Raw genomic sequence first — 25,844 nt, 5'->3', positions numbered from 1 at the left:
ATAAATCTGAATTGATTCCACAAGGAATGGGAGGAATTTTGCAGCCCTTTTGACTGCAAGAAATCCCATGGTTTCCCTATGACAAATGTATTTTCCCAAAGCTTACTGCAGTACCAAGGCTGTGTGTTTGCCTTCCCAAAGTAGTGTGGATTGCAGTCCTAGAGACATCATTTTTCATCATCTGCAAACATGAAAATAACTTCAGTAAGCACAGCAGCCTGATTTACTGTTATTGAAATGCTGCCATCTCAGGATGTGCATCGTGTATAGCCATGTTTAAAATACAGGTGAATAAGTAGAAAGCAGAGAGAGAGGAAGGAAAAAATTTAAATCTGAAATTGCTTGTTGGTTTTTTTTCAATAAACCAAGTATTTCCCACCAGCTGGAATTTAAACTGACAAGATAAGTAATGACTGCTGTTTTAAATCTGAGTATTGCTGCCACATATACATATGCATATTTTGAGTTCAGTTTGTTTAACCTGGAGATGCTTACATTAAGCTATCATTAAAAACACATTCAGTTTGTTTATTAATATTCTCTTAGAATAACACTCCTCCTATTCCCATGGAAGTTTGGTGGTACTGCCAAGATGGTGCTTCCCATAAGAATAAATGCTGTGTGTATTGAGACACAACAGTATTTATGTGCATAGCTTTGTAAAAGAGTTTGTGCAATTTTTAAATGTTAGTCCTGATTGACTTTAAGTCTCCTCAAAACACTTGGAATAGTTTAAATTATGATATCACTTTGAATGTTATCCAAGTAATCTGTAGATTGCTTTTATGATATCTGAGCCCTACCCAGCATGTGACATTGCTGTTAAACAGAAAATTCATGGAACATCCAAAGAGCAGTAACACAGGAAGCCTTCTCTGGGCAGCTGTAACCATGGTACCTGAAATATTGTCCAACATAACTTTTTTGATGCCTTTTTTCCCCCCACCAGAAAGAGCTTTTATCAAAATTCCTACAGCTTTCCTGTTGCATTGACACCCAAATTCATTTCTTATCAGTTGGGAATACACAGTTGGATTTTTCTTTAGTTAAAAAAAAAAGCTCCTACTGAAAATGGAGATGAATGTACTTCAGAAAATAACAAAAGTCTATCTGTGTGTTTTGTGCTGCTATCTCATTGTATAATCCTGCCTCTTTGAAGGTTTAGCTTTTCTCTGTGGACTAACACTGTATATAGAAATGTGGGTTTAGTAGTACTAGGCCTTCCAGAGCTATTCTTGTTCGGTGTGATAGAAGCTTACAAAAACATATTTGGAAAGTGAATTAATTATTCCATTGTGCTTTGAGCTGGTGTGAAGATTCCTCAGCTTTAGCAGAGCTCTGGTTTCACTGACTGGTGAGCACAGTGTGATCTGCCAGGGGACACCTGCTCGTGCTCTAGCCCAGGATGGGGCAGGAGGGGCAGATTCTGTTTCCCATTACCTGTGGCAGCTCCTCTGACCTCGACTGCATCTCATATCCTGACAGGAGCTCAGGAGCTTCTGTGAAGTAGCAATTTTAAATCACCAACCAGAATCCTTTTTCCCCGTGCACGTGTCCAACATGTTTAGGATGTGAAACTCAACATAAGACACACTAAACAAATCACCGTGTCTAAAGCTTCGCATTCAAACAATTGGAATTTTTCTGATTTTATATTGCACATTGCAATATAAAATTAGTTTGTGATGACAAACAAGCAAAAGGTTCAATGTTCCTAAAATTCCTGAAGTGCCCTGGTAGCCATGTGGGCCTCACCAGGAGCAAGAGCAACTCCTCAGTGTTCCTAAAAAATCTGTTGGTCCCCAAGGAGCAACCATGGTATCATATTGATCATTTACCAAATGTACACATCAGCCTCCTGATCCCACTAGCACAGTTTGCAGTCTGTCAGGGAGAATTACTAAAATAATTTAAAATATCCTGTTAATCCATACGTATGTTCTATAAAAAGCACACAAAGTAAATTGGTTTTATGTTGTTGGAAAAGGGTGTCAGTTGACATTTAAAACAAAATGAAGCAATATGGGCAAAATGTGCTAGAGGGGTACAGAAATTGTCTGGGCACATGAAGTACATAAACATGTGCTTCATATGTTACACATAACAGTGTTGCCACCTATTGATAGAAATTTAAACTTCATGTAGATGTTTATAATATATTTTCCCAAACACAGTGAAGGTCTCTTCCTTCTGATGAGACTGGCATGAACAAAGTGTATTATTTGTGGTAGAATAGGTCTTACAGGTTTTGATAATACCATGGTGTTATAAAGTAATGGGTGCTGTTCAGAAACCAACAAAGGATAAATGTTATCAAAGGAATCTAAAGCTGCTGATGCTTTTGTGTGACTTAGAATGTGTGATCCCATTGTCAGTGGCAGTTCTTTGATGAACGAAGGAGTCAGTGCGTCTGGTCTGCACATTTCAAGTTTATCTCTAATTTTCATGGGGATAGAATGAACAGTGGAAAATTAAGGCAATATTTATATATTTACAACTGCATAAACTGGTTTTCAAAAATACGCTCAGTACCAAGAAGCTCCCTATTGATTGTACTGGAGAGGTGAAACACTTTGATTTAGAAATTAAGCATATGCTCGTTGGCATTAAATATGTTACTTGTGGTGAAATATGAATATTATGGAGAATAAAAAGCTGTCTAGTTTACAGTTTTTTGTTTAGACAGTTCTTTTGTTCTAAAGAAAAATGGGTTAGTTCTTGTCTTAGAAGACAAGTGAAAATTAATTAGAAGTTGCCCAATATATGTTCAGAGTACTTCCATGAAAAACTAATGGATAAATGTGAGTGCTGCTTTATAGTTCGGGAAAAACATTGACTAATGAAATATTGTTAGCATAGCCACAAAGTCACATATACATGTGTTCAGTTGTGTGTCATTCTTTCAAGCAATCAGCATTTGTTCTAAATTAGGGTTCTTTTCAGTATTTATCGGTGTTAGCTCATGGATAAACTCTCATATTATGGAGGTGTGCAGTAAAATGGATGAGCATGTTTTATCTTCCATGACAAACACAGTTTAATTTCCTGCATATTGCTTTGCTGCAAATTAATCCAGCCTGGGATGTCTTGGCTGGGAGTGCTGTTCTGCAGAGGGCTGAGGGAAATCTCGGGGCTGCTGCAAAAGAGTTCCTGTCACTTTTTTCCTTCAGTCCAGAGAAAGACACTGGAACTGGGGAAGGGTCTGGAGCAAAAATCTGATGAGGAGTACCTGAGGGAACTGCAGGGATTCAGCCTGGAGAAAAGCAGGCTCAGAGAGAACTTTATTTCTCTCAATAGCTGCCTCCTCTCTCTACAGGAGCATGGAGCCAGGTGGGGTTTGGTTTCTTCACCCAAGCAATAAGTCATGGGACAAGAGACCTGAAGTAGCACCACTGAAGGTTTAAATTGGATATTAGGAAAAAATTCCTAACTGAAAAGATGGTCAGTCTTTGAAATAGGCTGCCCAGGGAAATTATGGAATCACAGTCATTAGAAGTGTTCAAAAAATGTGTAGATGTGGCATTTGGGGACATGGTTTAGTGGTGAACATGTCAATGTTGGGTTAATGGATGGACTGGATGATCTGAGAGCTTTATCCAACCTTAACAATGCTATCATTCAGATGAAGCAGGAATAGAAATTACCCTCTGTTGCAGACTGTGAGGGCTGAAATTTGGAGCATTATCCTATGTTCCAAATGTTCACTTTGGCTGGGAGTAAACAAGGAGACACTGCATGTTAAGCTGCAGGAAAATCAGAGAAGATTTTTCAGAGGTGTAGAAAGTCAAACAGGGATCATGATGTTAGAAAAGATTCATACTTAAAAATTCAGGGATCTGTAGTTTTATGTATTTATTTTAAAATAAATAGAAACATAAGTTTAGACTATTGAGGGGGCTCTGAAACTTTACAGCAAATGCCATGTATTAATGGCTTATTTGTGAATGGAAAGTGCACTTTCTTAGCTGCAGATTTAAGTTGAATTCCATGTCGGACTTTTAATTTCTCCTTGTAGTTGTGAAGAATATGTCCTTAGCTATCTCTCATTTGTCAGGAGTTGATAGGAAACATCTGCACAACTTGTTCAATCTGTGAACTGTATGTGTTCATCCAAGCTTAACTGACAAGTAAAATGTACCAAATAATATTGGACTATGAGGATGACCTTTGCTAATAAGGCAGTTACATCATACTTGATGTGAACCAAGCCACTTGTAATGAAATGGTGGTTTGAAATGGCTCTGTGCTATTTAGTCCCATTACTCTCAGGATAGATAAAGGAGAAGGCATATTTTCTTAAAATATATTGAATATTTTCTTGAAAATGTTACGTAAAAGGTAATTCAAAGAATAGGTAATATGGGAAGAATTTTTTGATGGGCACAAATGTTATTTTTAAATGCAGCCTTGATCGCTCGCCTAAAGATCTTTGTTAAATATCATATTAGCTGTAGCAGAGATGTTTGTTTCCTTTGCCAAAATGATAGGTTTAGTGTCTTGCAGGGAAATATTTTATAGAAATTCTTTGTATTGAGTTATCCATTTGTGAATTAAGCACACCAAGCTGCTGGAAAGCACTGTGGTAGTTCAGAGTTCACAACCTTAATCTGATTAGGTTTTTCTGATTATTAACTTGGAGTCCTTCATTTATTTATTTTAAATCCAGCAGACCTTAACTTCTCAGGAATCTGTGCATTTCTGCTGAGATCAACCTAATCCTGCTACAAGAACGCTGAATTACAAAATCGAAACCAACTGTGGAGTTCACTGCTTAATATGGCTTAATCAGAAATATCTTTAATGGGTTGGGAATATAAAGGTCTGGATACTGAACTGGAAAACCCGACAGTCAGGAGTACTGTTCTTTATTTCTTCAGTTTATGTTTTTAGAAAAAATACAGACCTGAGAAAAAAGGACCACACGATGCAGGCTGTGCAGTACCAATGTCCCCACATTGCTGACCCTGTCAGTGGAAATGGGCAGTGAAATTTCTTCATATTTTGCTATCATTACTCAGGCTTTTTCTCAATCAATCCATGTTTTCTGAGCAGGATACTTCTCTTGGGCAGAATGGTTCAGTTTTTACATGAATGTTTCATGTTTCAGATGACTTTTCAGAAATATGTTTATTGTTGCCTTTTAACTTTTTTTTAAATTTGAGTATTCTCATCCATTAGCTAAAATCCAAACTAATATTTTTCAGTTCAGCCACACAGATTCAGATGTGTTGCTTTCTTATCATGTCATAGCAGGAAATGCACACATGTATCCTAATGGGTTACTTTTTATTATGAACATCAGTATCTCTGGCAGGTCTGTTTCCTGTTTTCATGTGCTACTGAAAAGGTGTTCTGTGTTAAGTTTGGGTTGTTTGTTTTGCTGTAAAAAGTCATTTGATCATTATTAAACATTCATTGAGCACTTCTCATAACCATTTAACTTGGAAAATGATGATCAGACTAGATTAGCAAGTCGAAATTTGGTAGATAAACACATGGTACTCATTAATTTAAGTCTTTAACTTTCAGTAAATATGATAATGTTGATTACATTCCAAATTCAGCCAAGATATTTATGATATAAGAATTCAATTTCTCATGTTTTCTTTTATGTTTAAACTCATCAGGGAGATAAATTTACCTGGTGTTTTGGTCAACTGATTAATTAGTGATCAATGTGCACCAATATTTGAATGTTACAGAGAAAAAGCAAATACTTAAATCACTGTTTAACATCTTGTGTGCCATGCACTTTCACTGAAGTATTCACTTGTCTCTTACTTTCATTCTACTGAATGGATCGAGGAGGATTTTTATTTCCAAACTCACTTAATAGTTTGTTATCTGAATTACTTCTGAACTGTAATACGGCTTAAGTTGACTTAAAGCCAAGTTATTGAAGTAGTTTAGCCTCAAAACATCTGTGGTTGTAAAATGGACCTTCTCAAGCTGCTAATAAGACTTTTTTTCAGTGTTTCTCCCAGTGTAATGGTTCTGTTATTTGAACTGCAGAGCAGAGATGACCAGATTACATTACTAAATCCATGAAGTTTGTGTTTAAAGTCACTTATGGTACTGTGTGTCACTGCAGCTCCCACTGAGGTTTAGAGGAATGCATGTAAATCTTTAGAAGTAATTCAGATTTAGAAGAATGTGTGCTCCCACCCCAGAAAATTAAAAAAAAATAAGAAAAGTATTTCTAATTTTAAAAGTCAATGAAGTGGTGAGAATTGCAGCTCTGGCAGTTTCACTCTATTTGCTCAGAATTCACATTAAAATGTTTAAGAGGATAATATTGAGGATGACCTTAATTCTGTAACTTTTCAGTTTTTCAATCTTAATGAGCTAATTTTTCCAAAGTAAATTAGAAAACTCTACGACAGCATTCACATTCCTACAGGGTGGTGTCTGGTTAGTGCAGCTGCAATTTGTGTTTTCTCTGTAAGGTATAAAAATTTATCTTGTTCCCCACTAAAGTAGCAACTAGTTTATTTGTTCTTTTCTTGGTTTTGCCGAGGTACTGGTGTTGCAATGTTGTGAACCCCTACCAATTTCCTAGGCACTGTATTTAAGCAGGAGGCTTAGGATTGCCATTTTAAAGAACAAAATACCTTGGTAATTTACAAGATTTTACAAGACTCCTGGTATGTCACTTGACAAAAAAAGTTTCACAAGGGCTAAAGGGAAAAAACCATGCCTTGATCCCTGCAGTTTTAGGTGTTAAACGAGGAGGTTTCACAGCAAGTCACGCACATGGCTGTGGTGTTGAGAGCTGGCTTTTCAAATGTAGGGTTTGAGTAAGAAAATAATGCCTGGGCTGTGGAACTGACTTGGAAATCAATTGAAATAAATGTGTTGAAGAAGAATAAATATGTTAGGAATTAAAGGCAAAGCAACTTTTAAAAAAAGTCTTAATTAAACTGGGGGAAATCAAAATATAAATACTTCTGTGTTCTTCTGTCAGAGATAACCCACTGGCCATCATGGTATTGAATGTAGTAATACATGCAAATGGTTCTGTTGATCCTTGGAATTCCTGGTCCAGTTCTCTAAGTGTGCTCATCCTTAAATTTATTTAAAGGAATTAAGTGTTGTAATTGAATCAGTAGGCAACAATATCAGTTACATAAAACTTGGCATGTCGATAGCTTAATTTTTTTTAGTTGGTTTTAGCTTTCTATTTTAATATTCTATTATCTGCAGAAATAAAATTGAAACTAATTATCTTTTAATCTACTTTTTTCCTTCCTCCAACTATTCAGCAATTTCCAGTAACAAGTTCACTGTTTTCTTTCAATGACCCATTCCCTAAAATGGGAATCAATCAGTTAATATAGATCAGCTGAAGCCACTGATGATTGTTTCCCCTGTCAAGTGCTCCAGCTGGGATTTCACCCTGTGTCCAGATTCTGCTGCTCTCAAAAAAGCCCCCATAGAACAGTGCATGAACCAGAGCCACTTCATTTTTATCCTTGGTTGTCTGGCAGCAGCATCACCATGTGTAATTCAAGGTTGGCTGTTGTAAGAATTATGTGTAGGAGTAGGAATAGGAGTTGGATTTTTATGTAACTGTGATTAGGTCTTCAGTCCTGATGAAAACAGCTGAAAGCCTTTTAATAATGTTTGGGAATTGTTGAAGCTGAAATGAGGAATAGGCCTTCTGTTGATGATTTTGGTATCAAATTTTCCTGCTAGTCTTTATAGTTTGGACTACAGATTTGAGTTCCTTGTAACTTTATAAGGATATGGTATAAAAATATAAGTATGTATGTAAGGAATTTCTCATTTTTCTAGGAGGTAAAAGAAATTGCATAGTTCAAAATTATTCTTCTTGCAGTATTTTTGAAGCCAGAAGTTTTACATGTGTTTGTAAAAACCACAGACAAATACCACCACTCAAGAGCTGAGTGCTTAATAAGCGATTGTGTCAGAACTTATGCTCTGGGAGAATCTGCAGACTTGTCCTTGTATGAAGAGGATCACACTGTGCAGCTGCAGTAATTTGGTTGGGGTTGGGGTTGTTTTTCATTTGGTTTTGTTGTGGTTTTTTGATGTGGTTCATTGGTTAGCTGGGGGTTTTTTTGTTTCATCTTGAACAGTGCACTTCCGTTCCTTAATTTCACAGGCTGCTACAGGTACACGTGAAGCTGTGTTTTATTTGGTCTGCTTCAGAGACATTTCTCATGTCTTTTTTTATGGAGATCCTATCCTTACTTCACAGTGAATTCCAAAAGGATCTTAAACTGGTCTTTGACCGTATACAAAGATTTCTTTAACTACAGAACAAAAATGACTGTTTCATTTTGTTTTGAACGTTGGGTACTTCCATTTTCAGTGTGATGTAATAGCAGAAAATCAGACATAAGCTTTTAAGAGAACGATGATCTTCACAAGGTTAATGTATGTTTCCAGGCTGTCTCTGGTGCACATCTCCATTTACAAGAGAGTGCTGGTAAAATGGCAGCATTTAGGAAGATTTCCTTAGGCTACACAACTTTTCTTCTTGTATAAGAAGAATAAGAGCACTTATATTAATATGAGTCATCTTTAATAACAATTGACATAAATCCTGTCATATAACAAATTGCTGGACCTTGGAGCTCCTCTTCACCTAAAAGCACTGAAATGTGTATTTAGAATTGCCTCCAAGTCAGCAGGGATGCCAGATGTTTTCTAGGGGAGCTTATTTAGGTAGCTACTTGTGATATAAGTTATGTGTGTAAGTACTGATTTTTATGGTTTTCTTTTGTCTCTGAACTTTCTTAATTTTAAAAATATTCTAAATACTCTGTGAAGCTCTATGGCATAATTTTGTCCAGAATGATATTTATCATTCAGCATTATGTTCAAAAATCCTCCCCTGCTGACTTGCTGTCTTGTGCAGATGAGCACTGACTTACTGTAAGAATGTCACAGCTGCATTTTTCTGCTCCCCTCCAGCATCTTGTGCATATAAACCACAGCACAGTCAAGGTACCGGATCTGGGAATGTCTCTCCTTTCATTACCAACTTGCCCATAAATGAAGACAGTGCAGAAATGCAGGTTGCTTCACAGAATGGGGAAGGAAGATGGGGACTGTTTCAGGGCATTGTCATTGTGCACAGGGTCACAGACAGGCACACAGTCAGTGTGGGTGGCAGATTTCTTCCTGACCTTTTACATGGTTGTGTCATTGGGCAAAATGCAGCAGCCAATAACTAGATTCTGCTGGCAGAGTGCCCTTGCAGCTTTGAGTGTTTTCAGGTATTTACAAATGCTGCAAACTAGGATATGAAATGGGAGATGAGAGTTAACACTCAAAATTTTTTGGAAAAAATGAAATCATTGGCAGATGTGCAAGTCAGGTGCCCGTTTCATAACCTCAGTATGTGGATGTTTTTGATGTGGGAGAATATAAAAAAAGGATATCCACTGAACCAAACATAATGCAATTCATCCATAGGTTAAAGAAAGGTCATTTTCTTGCCTTGTTGGCTGGAAAGAGACAGCAGAGCTCTAACATATAATTGTGTTCTGTGACAGTAAAAGGAGTCTTTTGGTGCTTTGGGAAAGGAAAGTGACATTTTCCTTGCTCATGAGAGAAACACAGTTTCACATTAAATGTACACTACAGTGCTCCCAATGTAAATAGAATTAGCAGGGGCAAAATTGTTATCCTCAAGGATAATGATTCTATTTTTTTTAATGCAGCTAGTATAGAAGATATGTGTTCCTGTGTGTGTACACATACATAAAAGCAGCAGACAAAAGTCACATTTTAGTCTCATCCTTCTCTCTCTCCTTGCTGTGACTTCTCAGCTGAAGAAAGGAAGCTGATCTGAAAGGAGTCATTGTACCAGTGCTAAGGACACTGTTCTTGCCAAGTAGGGTGGTCATAGTGGTAGTAATGTATTTGATGTAGAAGAGCTGAAGTAGCTGAGAATTTTGAGGACTTAATTTAAAAACAGAAGTGTGGCATGGTTTAATTTTCCCAGTTGTATGTACCCATGGTGTGCTTGTAGTCACACCATTCTTCCTTGGCAGTCACTGGGATTCAGAGGCTATTGATTTTTTCTGAAGGTTCATCTTCCTGGAACACTCAAACAGAAGCATGCTTGATTTTTACACACCTCTGCTCTCGCTTAGTGGGAAGAAGTTGTTGCAGCAAAGTCTTACTTACTTTTGAACTGGAATTGGTTATTGCATAAGACTAGTTTCCAAAAAGAAAATGACTGGCTCAGTCCCTTTTGAGAAGGATTTTGGGGATAGTGCAGCCCAAAGTAGGAGAAAGGCCAGTATCTGTTCCAGAAGGACTTACACTGACAGAAGGCATGGGCAAACAGCTCTACCAACAGTAAAAAAAATGAAAATTTGTATTTTGGAGATTGATGGTAAGAGCAGGATGATTATTTCAACTGCAGTTTAGAATTGTTTAGAATTCTTGTTAGAATTGTTTAAATGTAAGATCAGTGCCTCCCTGATTGTGTATTTCTACAGAAGACACTATTTCCCTAATTTTTTGAAAAATAGCTCGCAAAGATGTAATCAAGAGGCTACTTGTGACAAGAGTGCAAAAACTGTGATGCTAATAGGCACAATATGTAAAAAATGTGAACAATGCTTAAAGAATAATTATCTTTGCTGTTTTGAAGTCTAAATAAAAGAAGGCCTGGCTATAAAAGGCAGTAGTCTTCCACAAACACACTAGAGGCATATTTGTATTTGTAGTCTGTTGCATTCCCAGATGTAGCTGAGCCGCTGAGCTGGGAAATACCCCCATTCTTCAGTGCCAGCCCTACCTGCATTTTCTTCTAGAGTACTGAAGAAAATGGTATAATCAATTTGCAAAAACTGTGAAGTTTTGGATGGACAGCTTAAAATAATCTCTGCCAAGAAGGCTTCACAGACTGGTGACAGTGGATGGATGCATAATGTACTTCCAGTTTGCACTACAGAAGACTCTTGGTACTTGCGGGAGAAATTTCTAGCAAACATTCATTACAAAGGATTTTCTATTGAAATGAGAACAAAGGTTCCACTAAAAGGATCTCAGAGGATTCAAATGTACCTTTTCATAGGTGACATGCTGATACAAGCCAGTTCTCAAGGGGTTGCATCAAGGCATAAATCAGCAGTAATTTCAACTCTGCAAGATCATAGCACTATCATGAACAGAAAGAAAATCAATCTGACACCAGCTCAAATAATAGCAGTTCTGGGAGTCACAGGATATAGTACAAGTCTACTGGGAGGGTCTGCTTGTCAGAACAATGGCACTTGAAGACACTGAATACTTTGACAGACATCAAAGCAAAAAGAAAAGGAACAGAAAGATCACTTCTCAGGCATGATGGTGTCACTCACAGGGATAGCAACCTGAGTGATGCTTCAGATGAAGGTGAAGCAGATGTTGGTCCTGTGGTCAGGCAGTAGTCAGATCTTCCTGCAAAAAGTACTTGAAATGCTTGAAAAGCTTTTCAAGTTTTAACTTAGTGGGTGATGTCAGAACTGCTAATACTTGATGGTGTTTCTTCCCAGAGTTAGAAGAACAGAAGTTAAGAAAACTATTTTGAAAAGTTTGCTTTATGTGTGCAGTAAATAATGATGTTTTCATAAAAGTTCTTCATGCTGCTGTGATAACTTAATTGACAATCTTGCAAGACATTAAGGTATAGCTCTTCTGCCTTCTGTAAGTGCACCAACGTTGTGAGCCTCTACTGGAAATAAAGCAACTTGCTGAATCAGTGCTGCTTCTAGGAATCTAGAATGTAGCAAAAACTAAATTGCCCCAAAAAGGTCATGAATCTAAATATGAACAAGCCACGTAAAATCTGAGAAGTGGGCAGCGCTAAAGAGATGCTGTTAATATTTAACATTGTGTTCTGCTAGGAAATTTCACCTGGAGGGAGGGAGCTGGTGTGTGTCAGCATTTTGTTTCAGAGAGTTTTAGTAGGTGGTTTTTTTTTTTTTTTAATTTTGAAAAGGGAAATGAAACTTGTTAAGGCCCCGTGAGATCTACCACAACAACTCCTAATCCCCAGGGGGAGAAAAAATCTACCAGGAAAATTTGTTTATTGTGATGTCAACTGATGAAATCCTTTGTCTCATCAAATGTGACAATGATGAGACTTGTTTTTATGCTTTGGTAGTCCATAAATACTCTGGTGAATGTCTAGTTTGCTTAAAGAAGACTTGCATTATTCTAATTAAAAACAGGGGAAGTGAACATGATGAAAAAATTGCCAGCTGAATGTTTTAAAACAGCATTGCCAAAGTATCCTGGTATTAGTGATAATCTAATACTTGAATTATGGTTTAGATGTTCCATGGTATCCATGTGTTGTAAATTATTCTCATGTGCTAAGCTTATTGTGATACAAAATTTAAATTGGTATCTCAAAAATTTAATAATATATATACAGAACATGTAATTTTCAATTTTTGTAATCTCTGAGCAGCTAAACCTGATTTTAACAATTGCTTTTTTGCTAATTAAGCCTTACTGGGCCTTCTTAATTAGGCACACAGTTGGAAAAGAGACAATAATTATCTCAATTTGATGGCTATGCCAATTTGCATTATCAAAAAATAACCAAAGCATGCTCAATTTTCTTGTCACATACAAATGTTATTTGCCAATCACCAGTGTATTTTAAAACAGTTACCTTCCAAAGTTTCTCCTAGATGAAAGAAACATTCCATTTTTCCTACCTGCATGTACACAAGTGCGCGTACACCTCACTATTGTATTATTGTTAGTTAAATTAGAACAGTGTAGGTATGTATATATGCACACATACAGGTATAGATATAGATATTTTGATAGTATTTGCCTCTTTAGTTCAGAAAAAAACAACATTCTACTGTGTTTTCATAGAACTCTACTACTAAGTGAAGTATTCTAATATTAGGTCCTTACAATACAAAAATATGCTCTTGTCAATAGAGCAGTAATTACAACAGTGGTGAACAAGCTGAGCTTCCACTGGCAAGAATTTCAACATTTCATGTGGACGTGTTTGGTATAAGCAAGTGCCTGGGGTGTATGGGAAATTACCTGTACAGCCCAAGGGAGCTTAGTTGTCCCAGGCATTCTTGAATGTGAGGAGGAACATTCCTTTTCTTCAGTTCTACTATCTTCTTATAATGTGTTTTACTAAGAAATTTACAGCTTTGACCACACTTCCTCCTTGGAGGGAAAAAAACAGTTCTGGGAGATCTGTTTTGAAATATCTATTCCTGTAGTCTCCAACTATACTCTCATACAGGCCAGTTTTCCTTCCTCTCTTTCCTGTATTGTCCCTACCATACAGTTAGGAATTAAGTGTATAAAGCAGTAAAGGACTTGGCCATGTGTTGGGGATCAAATCTGTAGATTTTAAGCATTTGGCTACTTTTACTTAAGCCCAGATATTTTCATGTTCTTTAGCATTCTTAGTTGAACTGTTGAGATGGTAGGAAACTGTTCACAGTGTTTCCGTTTTTTTTAATGAAAAAATGTTCACACTAGGAGTTATTCTGCAATATAATTAGGAATTGTGTTTCTTAAAGTACAGCTCTTCAGAAAGACTTTGTGCTCCAGAGGTACTCTGAACCTGTCCAGGATATTTCACCCTGAATGTACTTTGTACCACAGAAATAGAACTTGAGCTTGAATCTCAGTAAAATCAGATAATGAGTTTCCAGAAGAAAACATTAGGGACTTGTGTGATTCTTACAGTCAGTGGCAGTTCTCCATGCAGAGTGAAGGGCACGTGTTGGACAAGAATTCTGTAGCACAGTTGAGTAGCTGACATAACGTATGTTTTTAAGATCACTTTCAGTCTTGCCATATGCCACAAAATACTGCAACAACCTGACTTTCTTCACAATTTTATTCTGCAGTGTTTGCTCTCTGAAACTTGAGATGTAATGGACAGCACTTTGAATTACTAGAATTAAATTAGACTTTGACTAATTTTAAATGAAGATCATTAAATGTGAAAATGAACCTTATTCTACTTGCATCTATCACAATGACATGTAAATTTATGAGCCAGTGTAATCCATCCAAGTTAAAAGAGCACATTCTTTGGAGAGTGTGTTAAACCCATAGCATGGCCCTGAAAACTCTGATTGGCATCTACATATCTAAATTAGACTGATATGTGAAAAAACATATTCTAAGATTGTCATCTATTATCTGTGCATCTGTTCTTGAGAGCTGCTATGGAGTCCACCTGCAGGAATAACACAATGTCTCAACATTTTGCAATCTCATTCCCTGACAAACACTGGACATGTTGTACCTACTGATCCATATATCCCTATGTAATTTTCAAACATCTTTTGATGTGTTAATACTTCATGAACCACAGAAAATGTTCATATCAATTTTGGTAGGTTTTGGGTTCATCTTTTTTTTTTAAATTCTGTTTCGTCAGTTGATCTTCTAGGGATTGCATTCTTGCTTGATTTTAGTATGAGATTTTACCTTCCATTGAAATGTATTATCTGCTTCTGTCCTCCAGACTTAGGCAGATTTTCTCTATTTCTTCGTAATGTCTAATTCGGTGTTTCACATTGAAACAGAACTTCTTCCTCATCTAATGCTGCTCAGCTCCTTTAGCTGGTATCTTCCTTGCTGTGTTCTGTAAGATTGAATTTAAAGGGACTTTGTTTGTTTATAATCTCTAGACAAATATTTGAGGGGTAAATTTTTGAAGGTATGTACAAGGTCAGAATGTTTTTACTTTTCTTCTTGGTATCGCATTTCTCAAAGGTTTAAATCAAGAGTGTTTGCTCTGTTTTGCCTTTCATATTTTACAGTTTTGTATTTCAGAAAGACCTGCAGAATAAAGGTGCTGTTCTTTTTGCCTTCAGCAGCCCAGAGCTGATATTGCTGCTTAGCAGTTCATTTTCAGAAACTACTGGGCTGAAAAGGCAATAAGCAAACGGTAGCTTTCAGATAAGGGCATGTGTTGAAAGGAAGGAAACATAGGAGAGAAAGCACAGTTCCCTGGTTGTATTTTAGCATTATAATTGCCATTACATTTTAATTCCAAATAGTCTGGAATATCTGAGTATTAAACATAATGATTAGCTGAGGCCAACAAAGGTTACACTTTTTCATGTTTTTGATCTTGTGCACTTCTGGAAGACCCTGTTCAGCTACATGATACTCATTAGCAGCCATAACCTGACCTCTCTAAATAATTCTGGGCTTACTGGAAACCAACTGGGTATGCCACTGGTGATTTGATGGGACTGATGGTGGGTAATCACTACAGAAATTTGTTCATTAAATGGGCACCCTATCAGAGCAGCCTATTAAGAATTTATAGAAAGCACTATTACAGTAACGTGATCTCTGGGGCGCCGCTGTACTGCAGTACAGAGCCTGTGAGCAGTGTAAATGCACAGGGTGAGTTTTGTTCTCAAATTCCACTGATGGGCACTGCAAACAGTCCCAGCCCAGCCTTTCTCATAACCACTGAACCCAACCTTACTGAGCTCTGGAGCAGGAAGGCTGATCTGAGCAGAACAGCGAAGTAGGGGGCTGAGGGGAGAGGATCTTTATGTAAGGGAAAGGTGAAAATAGTTTCTAGTAACATGTATAGTGTGCACTTAGAGGGCTGCACAAATCATACATAAAAGTCCTACATATGTCTGTGTTAGTTCCATTACTTCAAGAGTGGTATTTTCCTGTCCAATAGAATGTTCTGCAAAGGTATTTCATTGTCAATTTAAGTTATTAGTTGTTTATTCTTCTACAAAATTGACTGTAAGATGCATATGATATCCATTTTAAAATAAGGTTCATCATTACCTGCTATTCAGTGCCTAAATATATATTTTCCATATGTATATGTCTATGTATATAATGAACATGTAATATTTTTCTGTTGTATTTTTATTACATATTTTGTGAAACCTTTCAATAACAGAACAATGTTGGAAAGGGCAAAGAAGTGCTACTTGTGAAGGAGGAGAGCATTAGACACTTATAGAAAGGTCACTTACAGGAACTGTAAGCTTTTATGAGACTTTATCATTTTGCTGACAAGGTCAACTTGATATTGATTGGCTGGGTGTTCTGCTTAGTTACTTGAGGGCCAATTATTTGAAGAAGCCTGTGTTAACATCCAGGCAATATTCTTCATACTCCTGCCCTATTTCAGCATTTTGAGTTGCTTGCTGTATTGTATTTTTCCAAACAAAATATGAAATAAAGTTCAAGTATTTGATTGCCAGTGTTTAAATTCAGGTTCATGTACCATACCATCATTTGTTAAATTTAACTGAATCTCTTACTGTGGAAAAACTTGAATATTTAATTTGTTGTTTCTGATGCATTAAAGCATTTTTTGATGAAAAATTTTAATGAGTGTTTTTCCAGTTCTTGAAAATTATTTATCACCTGCTCTCATGTGAGGCCTGGGTGTCTGTGGGTTTGTGAGACATTGATGCCCTAAGCAAAAACAAAGGAAGCACAAGCTTGGTTCCCGTGTGAAAGGAAGCCAGAGTTCCCTGTCTCATTCCATGCTCTGGTGCTGTGTTTTAGTCCTTGTGTGAGCCTTCAGTGCTGCTGAGTTTCCACTGGCTGTGGCGCACTGGGGCTGGGGAGGGAAGAGTTGGGCAGGTGAGCTGAAAGTTTCCTTCCTTGAGGTGGTGAATGAGTAGGTGAGTTGGGATGCGTCTGCATTACATCTGTGTCCATACCCTTCCACCACAAAGGGTATAAAACTTCATGCTGGGTCTTTCTGGACTGTGCAGAGTGTGCTGAAGGTGATGGGGATTCCAGCCTGGTGCTGATGTGGCTGGTGGTCAGAACTGCAGTGGGAAAATCTGAGCTATGGCCAGCACATGTGCCAGGGCCTTGTCCCTGCTGCTGCAAACGTGGGCACATGCAGCAATGGCAGCAGTGGCATCCCTGAGCAGGGGCAGTGAGGTGGTGGGGGATTCAGAAGATGTTCGTATTTTTTAATCATCTTTGTCCTTCTGTAACAAGGCATAAGAAAATTATAGCTTTTAAGGGCGTATTTCATTAGTTTACAATTGAGAAAATGCGCATTCTTTACATAAGAAGGCAGCACAATGACAGTACCACAGTGAAAGAGAATACATGGAATATTTAATTAATATTAATTGCTTACATTAAATTATTTCGTCTCTCTGCTGTCTTGGTTAACATCATTAAATATATTCCTGCTACAAACTGTCTTCCCAAGCTAGACTTTGGTTATTAAACCTTGTTTTAAAAGAATACAAATAAATCTTCCTTAAGTAGTTGTTTACTATAACTTAAGTTTTACAAGTCTCTGTGCATCATAATAATTTTTTATTACTTGTTAAAAATCACTTGAAACCTCCCGCAAAATAGATGCACAGCATCTTTTAGAAGGAACTTCTGTGTTTTGGTTTTGTGGGGGGTTTTTTTGTTTGTTTGAGTAATGAGCCAAATTTGTCAGATTGGTGCTTTTGCACTTTTGAAAGCAGGATGCAGTGCCTGTGTCCGAGGCTGCTTGCACTTGTTGTCTTCCTGGCAAAATTTATTTCTCCTCTACTGCATCTTCTTAAGAGAGGCCCTTAATTTCTCCTTGTTTTCCTTTGGCTTCTGTAGCTTTGTCTCCATTTATTCTGTCAGACAGGATATATTGGAAGGCTTTTTCCTGTCAGTAGCCATTTCTACAGAGTCCTCAGTTCATCTTTTAAGCCAACTCTGTGCTTGCAATCAGGGCCCCTTTGCGTTCTTCTGTCGCTATTAAAGCGACTCTCAGAACAAGCACTGAACTTTGCCAGTAATAGGCAATCTTGGGAAATAACAGTAAATTATTTAAGCAAATAGCTTTGGAGAAGCAAGTATTACTTAGTAGGAACCTTGTACAGAAGCAGCTGATCACCAGCTGGGTACAGTGCAGTCAAACCACTGCACGAGTCCCTGCTCAGGGCTGCAGCCCCATGATGCGCTCTCAGCTGGCCTTGCTGTCTGGCAGCTCCTGGTTCATAGCTTTGATTCTGTCTCTCTCTTGGGGAGTTTTGTATTGACTGAGGTGCTTTCAAGCCCACTTTGAGTAGGAGATAGGAGCTGTTTTTTTGTTTGGGGTTTTTTTGATACTAGAGCTCTTTATCCAGGTGCCATTAGTTTCTGAAGGTCTGTTCCGTGTCAGGTTGAAGGGCTGGACGTGAGTCCCTGAGGTTTAGTGTTTCAAGCAGAGACATGCCTTCAACCTCTTTCCCCAGATAACCTCCTGAAACCCGGAAAAAGCAAAGAAAGCAAGGCATGCACTCCACAGTGTTAGTTCTGCTGTAATGGTCTGTCTCACTCCTTCCCTACACGGGTTCTGAGGGTCTGGATTTTGTTGTTCTCTTACAATGTTATAAGCCTTATTCCTTCTTCTCATCATGTGTAGTGTTTTCCACTCCTGCTCAGGAGATTGTTCCTTTCAAAAGTATTGGAAGGACGCAGAAGCAGGAGATGGGGTTCTGGAACACTGCACAGCACCACCAGGAGCGTCTCAAACAGTTTCAGAACTTGGCCATCTCTTCAGCTCTCTTGGAAGTGCCTTCTTGTGGGGTTTTTATGTTTACCTTTTCTGTGTTTTCACTTCTGTTTTTATACTTTCAGCTGGCAGTGTGTAGGGTTAAAGTCCTTGTGGCAGATGAGAAATGGGCCTGTATCAAACTGAGTATTAAACTTATTTCCATCGACTGCTGACCTTAAAATAATGAAGAAGCTGTGAGAAATAGCCTTCTAATTAAGCAAATTGTCTTTGAATTTCGATGGGGGTCTTCTTGTCTACTAGAAATAATGTTTACAGGCACCTTTTTTTGTTACCTTTGTTTTTCTAGGTTATTAATATCTGCTAATCTAAAAAGAAAACAAAAACAACCAAACTGAACAGAGTCTCAGTTGATGAGCCATGCTGCTGTAAAAGCTGTGCCACAATCCCTGTTTTTTCATCCCAGAGTTTGTCTTAAATTTAGTGATGGAAGCAGCTCAATGAAGGCAAGGATACAGAACAGGTGCTTCAGTTGCACTTGCAGCTGCAGTGTGTGTGATTTTAAGGATATTGGATTTGAACATCATTATACAGATACGTACACAAAACTCAAGATGCAGTTTAGAAGTTTCCATTGAATATTTGTAGCCCCTGTGTGGGCAGAAATTCAGATGGGAGATAGAGGGGAAGAAAAGAGGCTGTAGAACAGGGTAGAAGCTTCTTCCTGTTGAAATGTCCTCAAAATCTAAAAGAAAAGGGTGTTTTCTGAAGGATTGCATGCTCTTCTGGAGTAACAATGTGGTACACTTTTATTTTTTAAATTATTGGTGGTTTTCTAATGTCTGAAGTCTTATTCTTGATTAGATGTAATGTAAGTCACAGGAGAATACTTAAAAAGAGTGAACTTTCTGCTTTCTAGATTTCATATTTTAAAAGACATAAAATGTCGTTTTCACTTAATATGGATATGCATCCCTTTAGAGAAATAGTAACTGTTCCATCTTTGAAATCAAATATAAGTTGTTGTAATGTATTTTTTATATAGGATACAGTTATTGCTTGGTCTTTTAGGACAGTGCTTAAGATTTGGTTTTGATTTCTTCCTTCAAGTAGCTGTTTTTTAAATTCTATTTTAAAAAGCCCAAACAGTAAAACATGACATGTGCAGTTTCTTTCCTGGATTACAATGATATTAATGAAATTTAATTGGTTTATGTAACTAAAAAATGGACCTTTTTGATTTAAAAGTATATAGTATGTCTGAAATGAATTATTGTTTTTTTCTAGGACTGTTTCCTTAAGGCATTCCAGTTGCTTGTTTTCATGACTTTGAGCCTATTTAATCAGAGATGGAGCAGATGGACTGCAAGCCCTACCAGCCACTGTCAAAAGTTAAACATGAGGTGGATCTAACCTACTCAAGTTCTTCAGATGAAAGTGAAGATGGTGGAAAGCAAAGGCAATCCTATGACTCAAGAGAAACTCTGAATGAATATAGCCAAGAGCTGAGACTTAACTATAACAGTCATAGCAGAAAAAGAAAAGCCATTGACCAGTCCACGCAAGGTAAATAATTTATTTTATCTACTAATTATGATTATTGCTTTCTGATTATGCACTATGAAAAAATATCAGGAGTTGAGCAAACATTTTATTCTTAAAGTCTCATAGTATCAACCCACTTTTTACCTAGCTTTAATCATCCTGTAATATCAGAAATTTAGGAATTTTTTTTTTGAAGTGCATTTTTAGCAGGATGGACTGACTGGTATTCTAGAAACCATCACATGCTAGCTACAGACAAATATTTTCTTTAGTAGGAGCTACTCTTTTTAACAATGTTGAGTGATTAATTATTTACTGCCTTTGCATATGTTGGGTGCATTTTGCTATAAAATCAACGTTGAGGCTGCAGGCTATCTCTGCATGTGCTTACAAAGCTTGTGAATTAATTCAGATACAACAATTCTCTTAACATTTCTAATCATATAAATAATCGAGTAATTTAAAAACTGCAGTTAATTAGCGTATTGTAGGAAAAAAAACCCCAAGAGTTAAGTTTCTGTTTTAGCTTTTTGCATGATTAGGACAAATATTTGAGCAATGATGATAGCTGAACTAAAGTTAGGAAAAGCTTCTCTTTGATTAGAGACAGAAGCTAAAGACAGACTAAAGAAATGGAAGGAATGAGCAGAATTTACTGCAGCATTTCCTGACAGACTCTGTAAACCCACATGCTGCTTTTTGTACACAATGAGCACAGAAGGGGCTTTGCTGCTGCTTTCTGCTCTGTCCCCAGTCCAGGCAGGATGGTGGGACAGGGAGAATATTTGTAGCAATCAGTGTGTCAGAAGCAATGAGAGTTCTGTCCCCTTAAAGCTAAAAGCAGCAGGGTTCTGGGGCCAGTCACTCCCTGCTCTTCAAGGAAGTGGTTAAATTACAATAAAGTGTGGCCAGTACTTCTCAGCTAAAACTTAAAGTATTTATTTAAAAACAAACCAACCCAAAATCCTCAAACAAGCCACATCACACACACACCCTGCCCCCAAAGCCCTCGCTGCTTACTCAGAAAAGCCTTCTTCACTTTTCTGAAGATAAAAGTAATTATGTTTTTCTACAAGGGAATGAAAAATAGGCTTTTTGAAGACGGAAAATTTGTCTTCTCTGTGATGTGTAAATTAATGTGAAATTTGGAACAGCTGTGCTACAAAGCTATTGCAGCATTTTTGTTTTTTACTGCAGATATTGTACTTCAAGTTACACCCATAATACTGGTGTTGTCTGAAAGTACCTGTAATTCATGGGAGTAATAATACTTGGCTGCCTCCATCTGTGTGCATATCTTCCCTCCAAAGAGTTACCAAACTGCTATTTTTGGGAAGGAAAAGTCATAAACATAGATTTCAACAGAGGATTGTTTAGAAAACAGATTTTTTTGTTGTTTGTGCCCTTATTTTGAACGTGCTATGAGAGTTTAATTAACTGAGATTGGCTGTATTGTTGTACCTCTGGATGGTGTAATTGTTCTTGTAGATCTCAGAGCAGCTCCCTTGTTGCTTGTACCTGTGGCTGTGGGAGCTGGGTGTGCAGGGCTGTGCTGCTGTTGATATTCCTGTCAGCTGCAGCATCTCTGGCTTGGGCATGTCTGAAAGGCTGGCACTCACTGCTGCAGGCATCAGAAACCAGCCTCTGTGTCATGCTGGATTTATTCTTCCAGAACATTGCCTCCGAAAGCAATCACATTAATAATTTTGGAGAAATAGCCAAATTAGTGTGCATTTCTGTAAGAAGTTGTCAGGCATGAACTTAGCTCAGTTATTCAGGAGTGACCTGTAAGGAATCAGTTATGTGCTTGTGCAGACCAGGAAGTATTTTGCACTCATGTTGTATGATTATTTTATTGAAGTGATATGCCCCAAGATTTTTCCATTCAAATTAATTTTTATGAGATACTGTGTGAATTTTCAGATCTTCTATTTTTCAAACATTGGTATTTTTCTTTTTGGACTAAAGTCTTTTACTGCTTCAGATTGCAGGATGAGGCTTGATGTCCATGTTTCTAGAAAAATTACTTAAGCTTCTAAGAGTACTTTGCCAATATGCAGGGCAGCTCTTAAATATTTCCTTACCTCTTCCCAGAATTGTGTAGGTCAGTATATAATTATTAAACACTGTGTTATTCACCTCAAAATATTTTTAAAATCCTATTCACGTGCACTGATTTGTAAAGATGGAGTTGAACCTGTATGAGAAATCAGAGTTTTGTCTTGTCTTATGTCATGAATTCAGTTTGGAATAACTGATATTGGAATTGCACTGCTATTTCCATTTGGCTTCTCAGGAATTCACCCTGACATCTTTCTAGTCATTTAAATCATGCTTTTTCTCTGCCACAAATTGAACCTGAATATTTGGCCTGGCAAGCAGTGCAGATTTGAAATATAAAACTGGTGGTGCTCAAAATTCAAAGAGCAAAAGAGTTTGTAAAGCTGAGTGTAAAATTTCAGACTTCAGGCAGGTAGGATTGCAGTTCTAGTGAAGTCAAAGTATTTCCAAAAGGATCCCAGGTTTCACAGTGTGGGATGTGGAAGTTCTTGGTAGTTCTTGGTAGTTACTCAGTCAACACCAGGAAAAAGGTTCAGGTTTGAACTGTGAATCTGGATGAATCCATAAAACTGTCAATGGGTTTTTTTGTTTTTTAATGCATTCTTTTCTGAAATGCCTTATTAGAATCTTTAACAAGATTTTTCTAGATGTTTGTAACATCTTCTGAATGTAGAAAAATAAATTAAAAAACCAAAATCTCCACAGCACCCCCTTTTCAAGGGGGACTGTTCTGCAAGGAGTGCTGTACCATACCAGTGCTGGAGACTTGTATAAAATAATTCTACCTATAAAGGCTGTTGGAGCATCCAAGGTTGCATCCCCAATTAGTGCCAAAATGCTCTTCTTTAGTGGCACAATATTCTTCTCTAGCTACAGCTGAAACAGTTCCCTGAGTGTGATGAATTAGCAGAGTGCACAGTGAGGATAATGCCCATGAACTTCATCCTGGAAAGGTGTGAGAATAGATGAGAAACACACACAGTAACAGCCCTGCTTGGGGTGATAATGATGACTGGGAGATGGCATTCCAGGGAGCTCTAATGATGGAATGTGGGAAGAAATTATGTCAGAGTAAAATAATTAGAACAGGGAAACTTTTAACAGGAACAAGTGTAGGGGTGTGAGCACTCATCTAGTTAGTTTTGTGAGAAGAATCAGCACTTCAGATGTTTATGAAAATTCAAAGAATTGGTACTGGCTACTTAAGCAAGATAGGTTATATAAATTAGACTGGGCAGTCATCTGAATTTAGTAAATAGCTTCAGAGTAAAATGTGATTTGTTGCACAAAATACTGCTATATCTCAGCCATTTCTGTGAAGATTTTTGTTATAAACAGTTTGTGTATTTCATTATTAATGTCAATACTGAGGAATTATTTCTATGAAAAGTTTCAATAGAAATTTGAGATTATGTAAAATCATATGGTATTAGGTATTATATGTGTGCATATATGGACAATCTGTATTAAACCAGAACTTTATATGACATGAACTTAAAGGAATCATTTAATCCTCTAGAATTGAACAGAGCTGTTAGTCTTTTCAAAACATTTTTCTTGTCAGTTTGAAAGGCCACATCGTGTGATCATATAAATAGCAAACATTGAAAACGGTATCCAAATATAGAATATTTAACTGTGTCAGTCTTTTTAACTCCTTACAATTCCTGAAATTGTATTTCAAATGTTACACTTCAGAGATATTAATTGGTTGGTTTTGCAGGTCTTGTAGGAAAATATAAAATAAAAGAAACCCCAAATTAATACAGAATTGGTCTATTGTTTAAGCAGTTTTTTTACATGCTTTTGTTGAGGTTTAATACTGGTGTCCTTTGTATAGAGCCCAGTGCCAGCTGAATTCAGTGTCTGGTGTTACTTGGATAAGATACAGATAACTTGCAGTTATCTGACAATTTAAGATTTACCAAATAACATCACAAACTGTTTAAAGCCCAACTAAATTTTACTGGCCTAACAACTCAATGTGAGCAGATAGAAAAATCTCCTGACAAAGCATTGCTGACTCCTGAAGAGTCAGTGCTAAACACATAATGTGTACATCTGAAAATGCATTCTCTTATTAACTGGAAGGTTCAGAATCCTGCTTGTCTAAAGATATGTAAACCTGCAATATCTCATCCTGGCAAGATCATTTTACAAAGTAAATTCCTGCCAGACTCAATATCATATAGTTTGGAGATATTGGCAAATCGAGTAAATTAATTTTTGGAAGAATTGGTAAACCTACTGTTTTGTCCTTGAAGGAGATGGCGTGGAACTGGCAGAAGTTATCAAAAATGTTGCTCTTGTAGGAAAATAATTGACAGACCTGGCTGTGAGGAAAGAAAGCTCCTATAGATGCACCATACATACATCTCAAGCTTATTTGTGACATGTTTACATAATTAGAAGTGTTTTCTCCCACAGCTTTCTCTGTTTCAAGCAAATATGAAAGGAGCTGTACTCTACAAATACTGGCAGTACAGAAAAGCTTTCTGGCTTTTAGGTTAATTATAGATTTGTAAGAAAACACTAGTTTAGAGGAATGAATTCCTGATAGGATAATCATCTGGGATCGAGTCATTGGCATGATAAACTTCATTGATTGTTAACAATATGAGCATATGGCAGTAAATTTCTGGTTAGACAAATGTTCATTTCCTGGCAAGATAAGTGTATTGAACTGCATTATGGGCAAAGCAAAATGGGGTTATTCCTCACAGGAGAATCCAACAGCAAATAAGTTCTGGTAAATCCATGTGAGGAAATCGGCATTGCTAGTATTGCAGGAAATGACAGAGTACCTCACAAAGAATTGGCCTACTCTGCTTTTAGCCCATTAAAAAGTAAGGAAACCGTTTTTGTGGACAAAAGCTCCAGATTGGTGACATGATTAATGTTTTCTGGAAAGCACATATAAAATTATCTTCAGGAGCAATAGATCCTGAAGATAAACAGATCCAGGTAAACAGATCCGGCTAAGTGTTCAAAGCCTTCATCAAATGAACTCCACTGACTTCACAGAGTCCTGGATCAGTGTGAGAAAGCTCTGCAGCCTAAGGCCACTTCTGTCTCATGCTCTCTTTTTAGCTTTCTCTTGTTGCCATCCAATTCCCCTTTCTGCCCTCTGATACATCCCAGCAACAGTGAGGATACAGAGGCAACAGCAATGTTCCAGTGCTGAAAAGCACTTTTGTTCCCTAGAAGGGAAAAACTACTTCTGAGGTGCAGGAACAGGAGGTCTGTTTTGCTATGCATTAAAGTTCAGTGATTTTCAGCTCACTAGGAAGGAAGATTTAAACACATGTAACTCTTAGCATCCTATGACCAGTCAAAACCAGTTTTACTGGTAGTCCTAGACATAAATAAAAGGCATGCTGACAGGCACTGCTAGGAAATTGTCCTGTCAGGAAAATGTCATGGTGGTGTTTTGTCAACTGTGAAGCAACAAAAGCTTTTTCTGTAATAACCATATTCTACTCTGATCCCAGAATTATGTAAATCCATTCAGGACAGCAGATCTGCTTTGTGTCTGTACCAGGGCCATGCAGAGTTGAATTTGAGCTATATGTAGTATGTGCTTTTAGTTACAATTACCTTATTTTTAAATGGTGTCTAAGGGTAAAAAAAGCCTGTGTTAGATTCTCCCCTTAATCTGTTATATATAACACTAGAATAACAAACTGGCAAACCATGAGTCTGTGGTCTTGGGAGCTCTCCCAGAGGAAACCAATGCCAGCAGAGTGATTTTTCATTGTTTTGATAGAGATTTGGA

The 25,844-nt window shown here is 37.4% G+C and overlaps 1 protein-coding gene across 1 annotated transcript in view; it reads left to right on the top strand.

Moving 5' to 3' along the window:
- Positions 1-25,844, top strand: part of TENM1 (teneurin transmembrane protein 1) — a 306,681-nt gene that overhangs the window by 55,619 nt on the left and 225,218 nt on the right. Inside the window, exon 2 of the mRNA XM_059482796.1 lies at positions 19,751-20,029. Within this exon, the coding sequence (XP_059338779.1) occupies positions 19,813-20,029 (217 nt within the window). The 5' untranslated portion in view covers positions 19,751-19,812. The remainder of the gene's footprint in view (positions 1-19,750; positions 20,030-25,844) is intronic.

This window comes from Ammospiza nelsoni, chromosome 15, assembly GCF_027579445.1.
Source record: "Ammospiza nelsoni isolate bAmmNel1 chromosome 15, bAmmNel1.pri, whole genome shotgun sequence".
Classification (NCBI taxonomy): domain Eukaryota; kingdom Metazoa; phylum Chordata; class Aves; order Passeriformes; family Passerellidae; genus Ammospiza; species Ammospiza nelsoni.
This window is presented reverse-complemented; position numbering and strand designations above follow the sequence as displayed.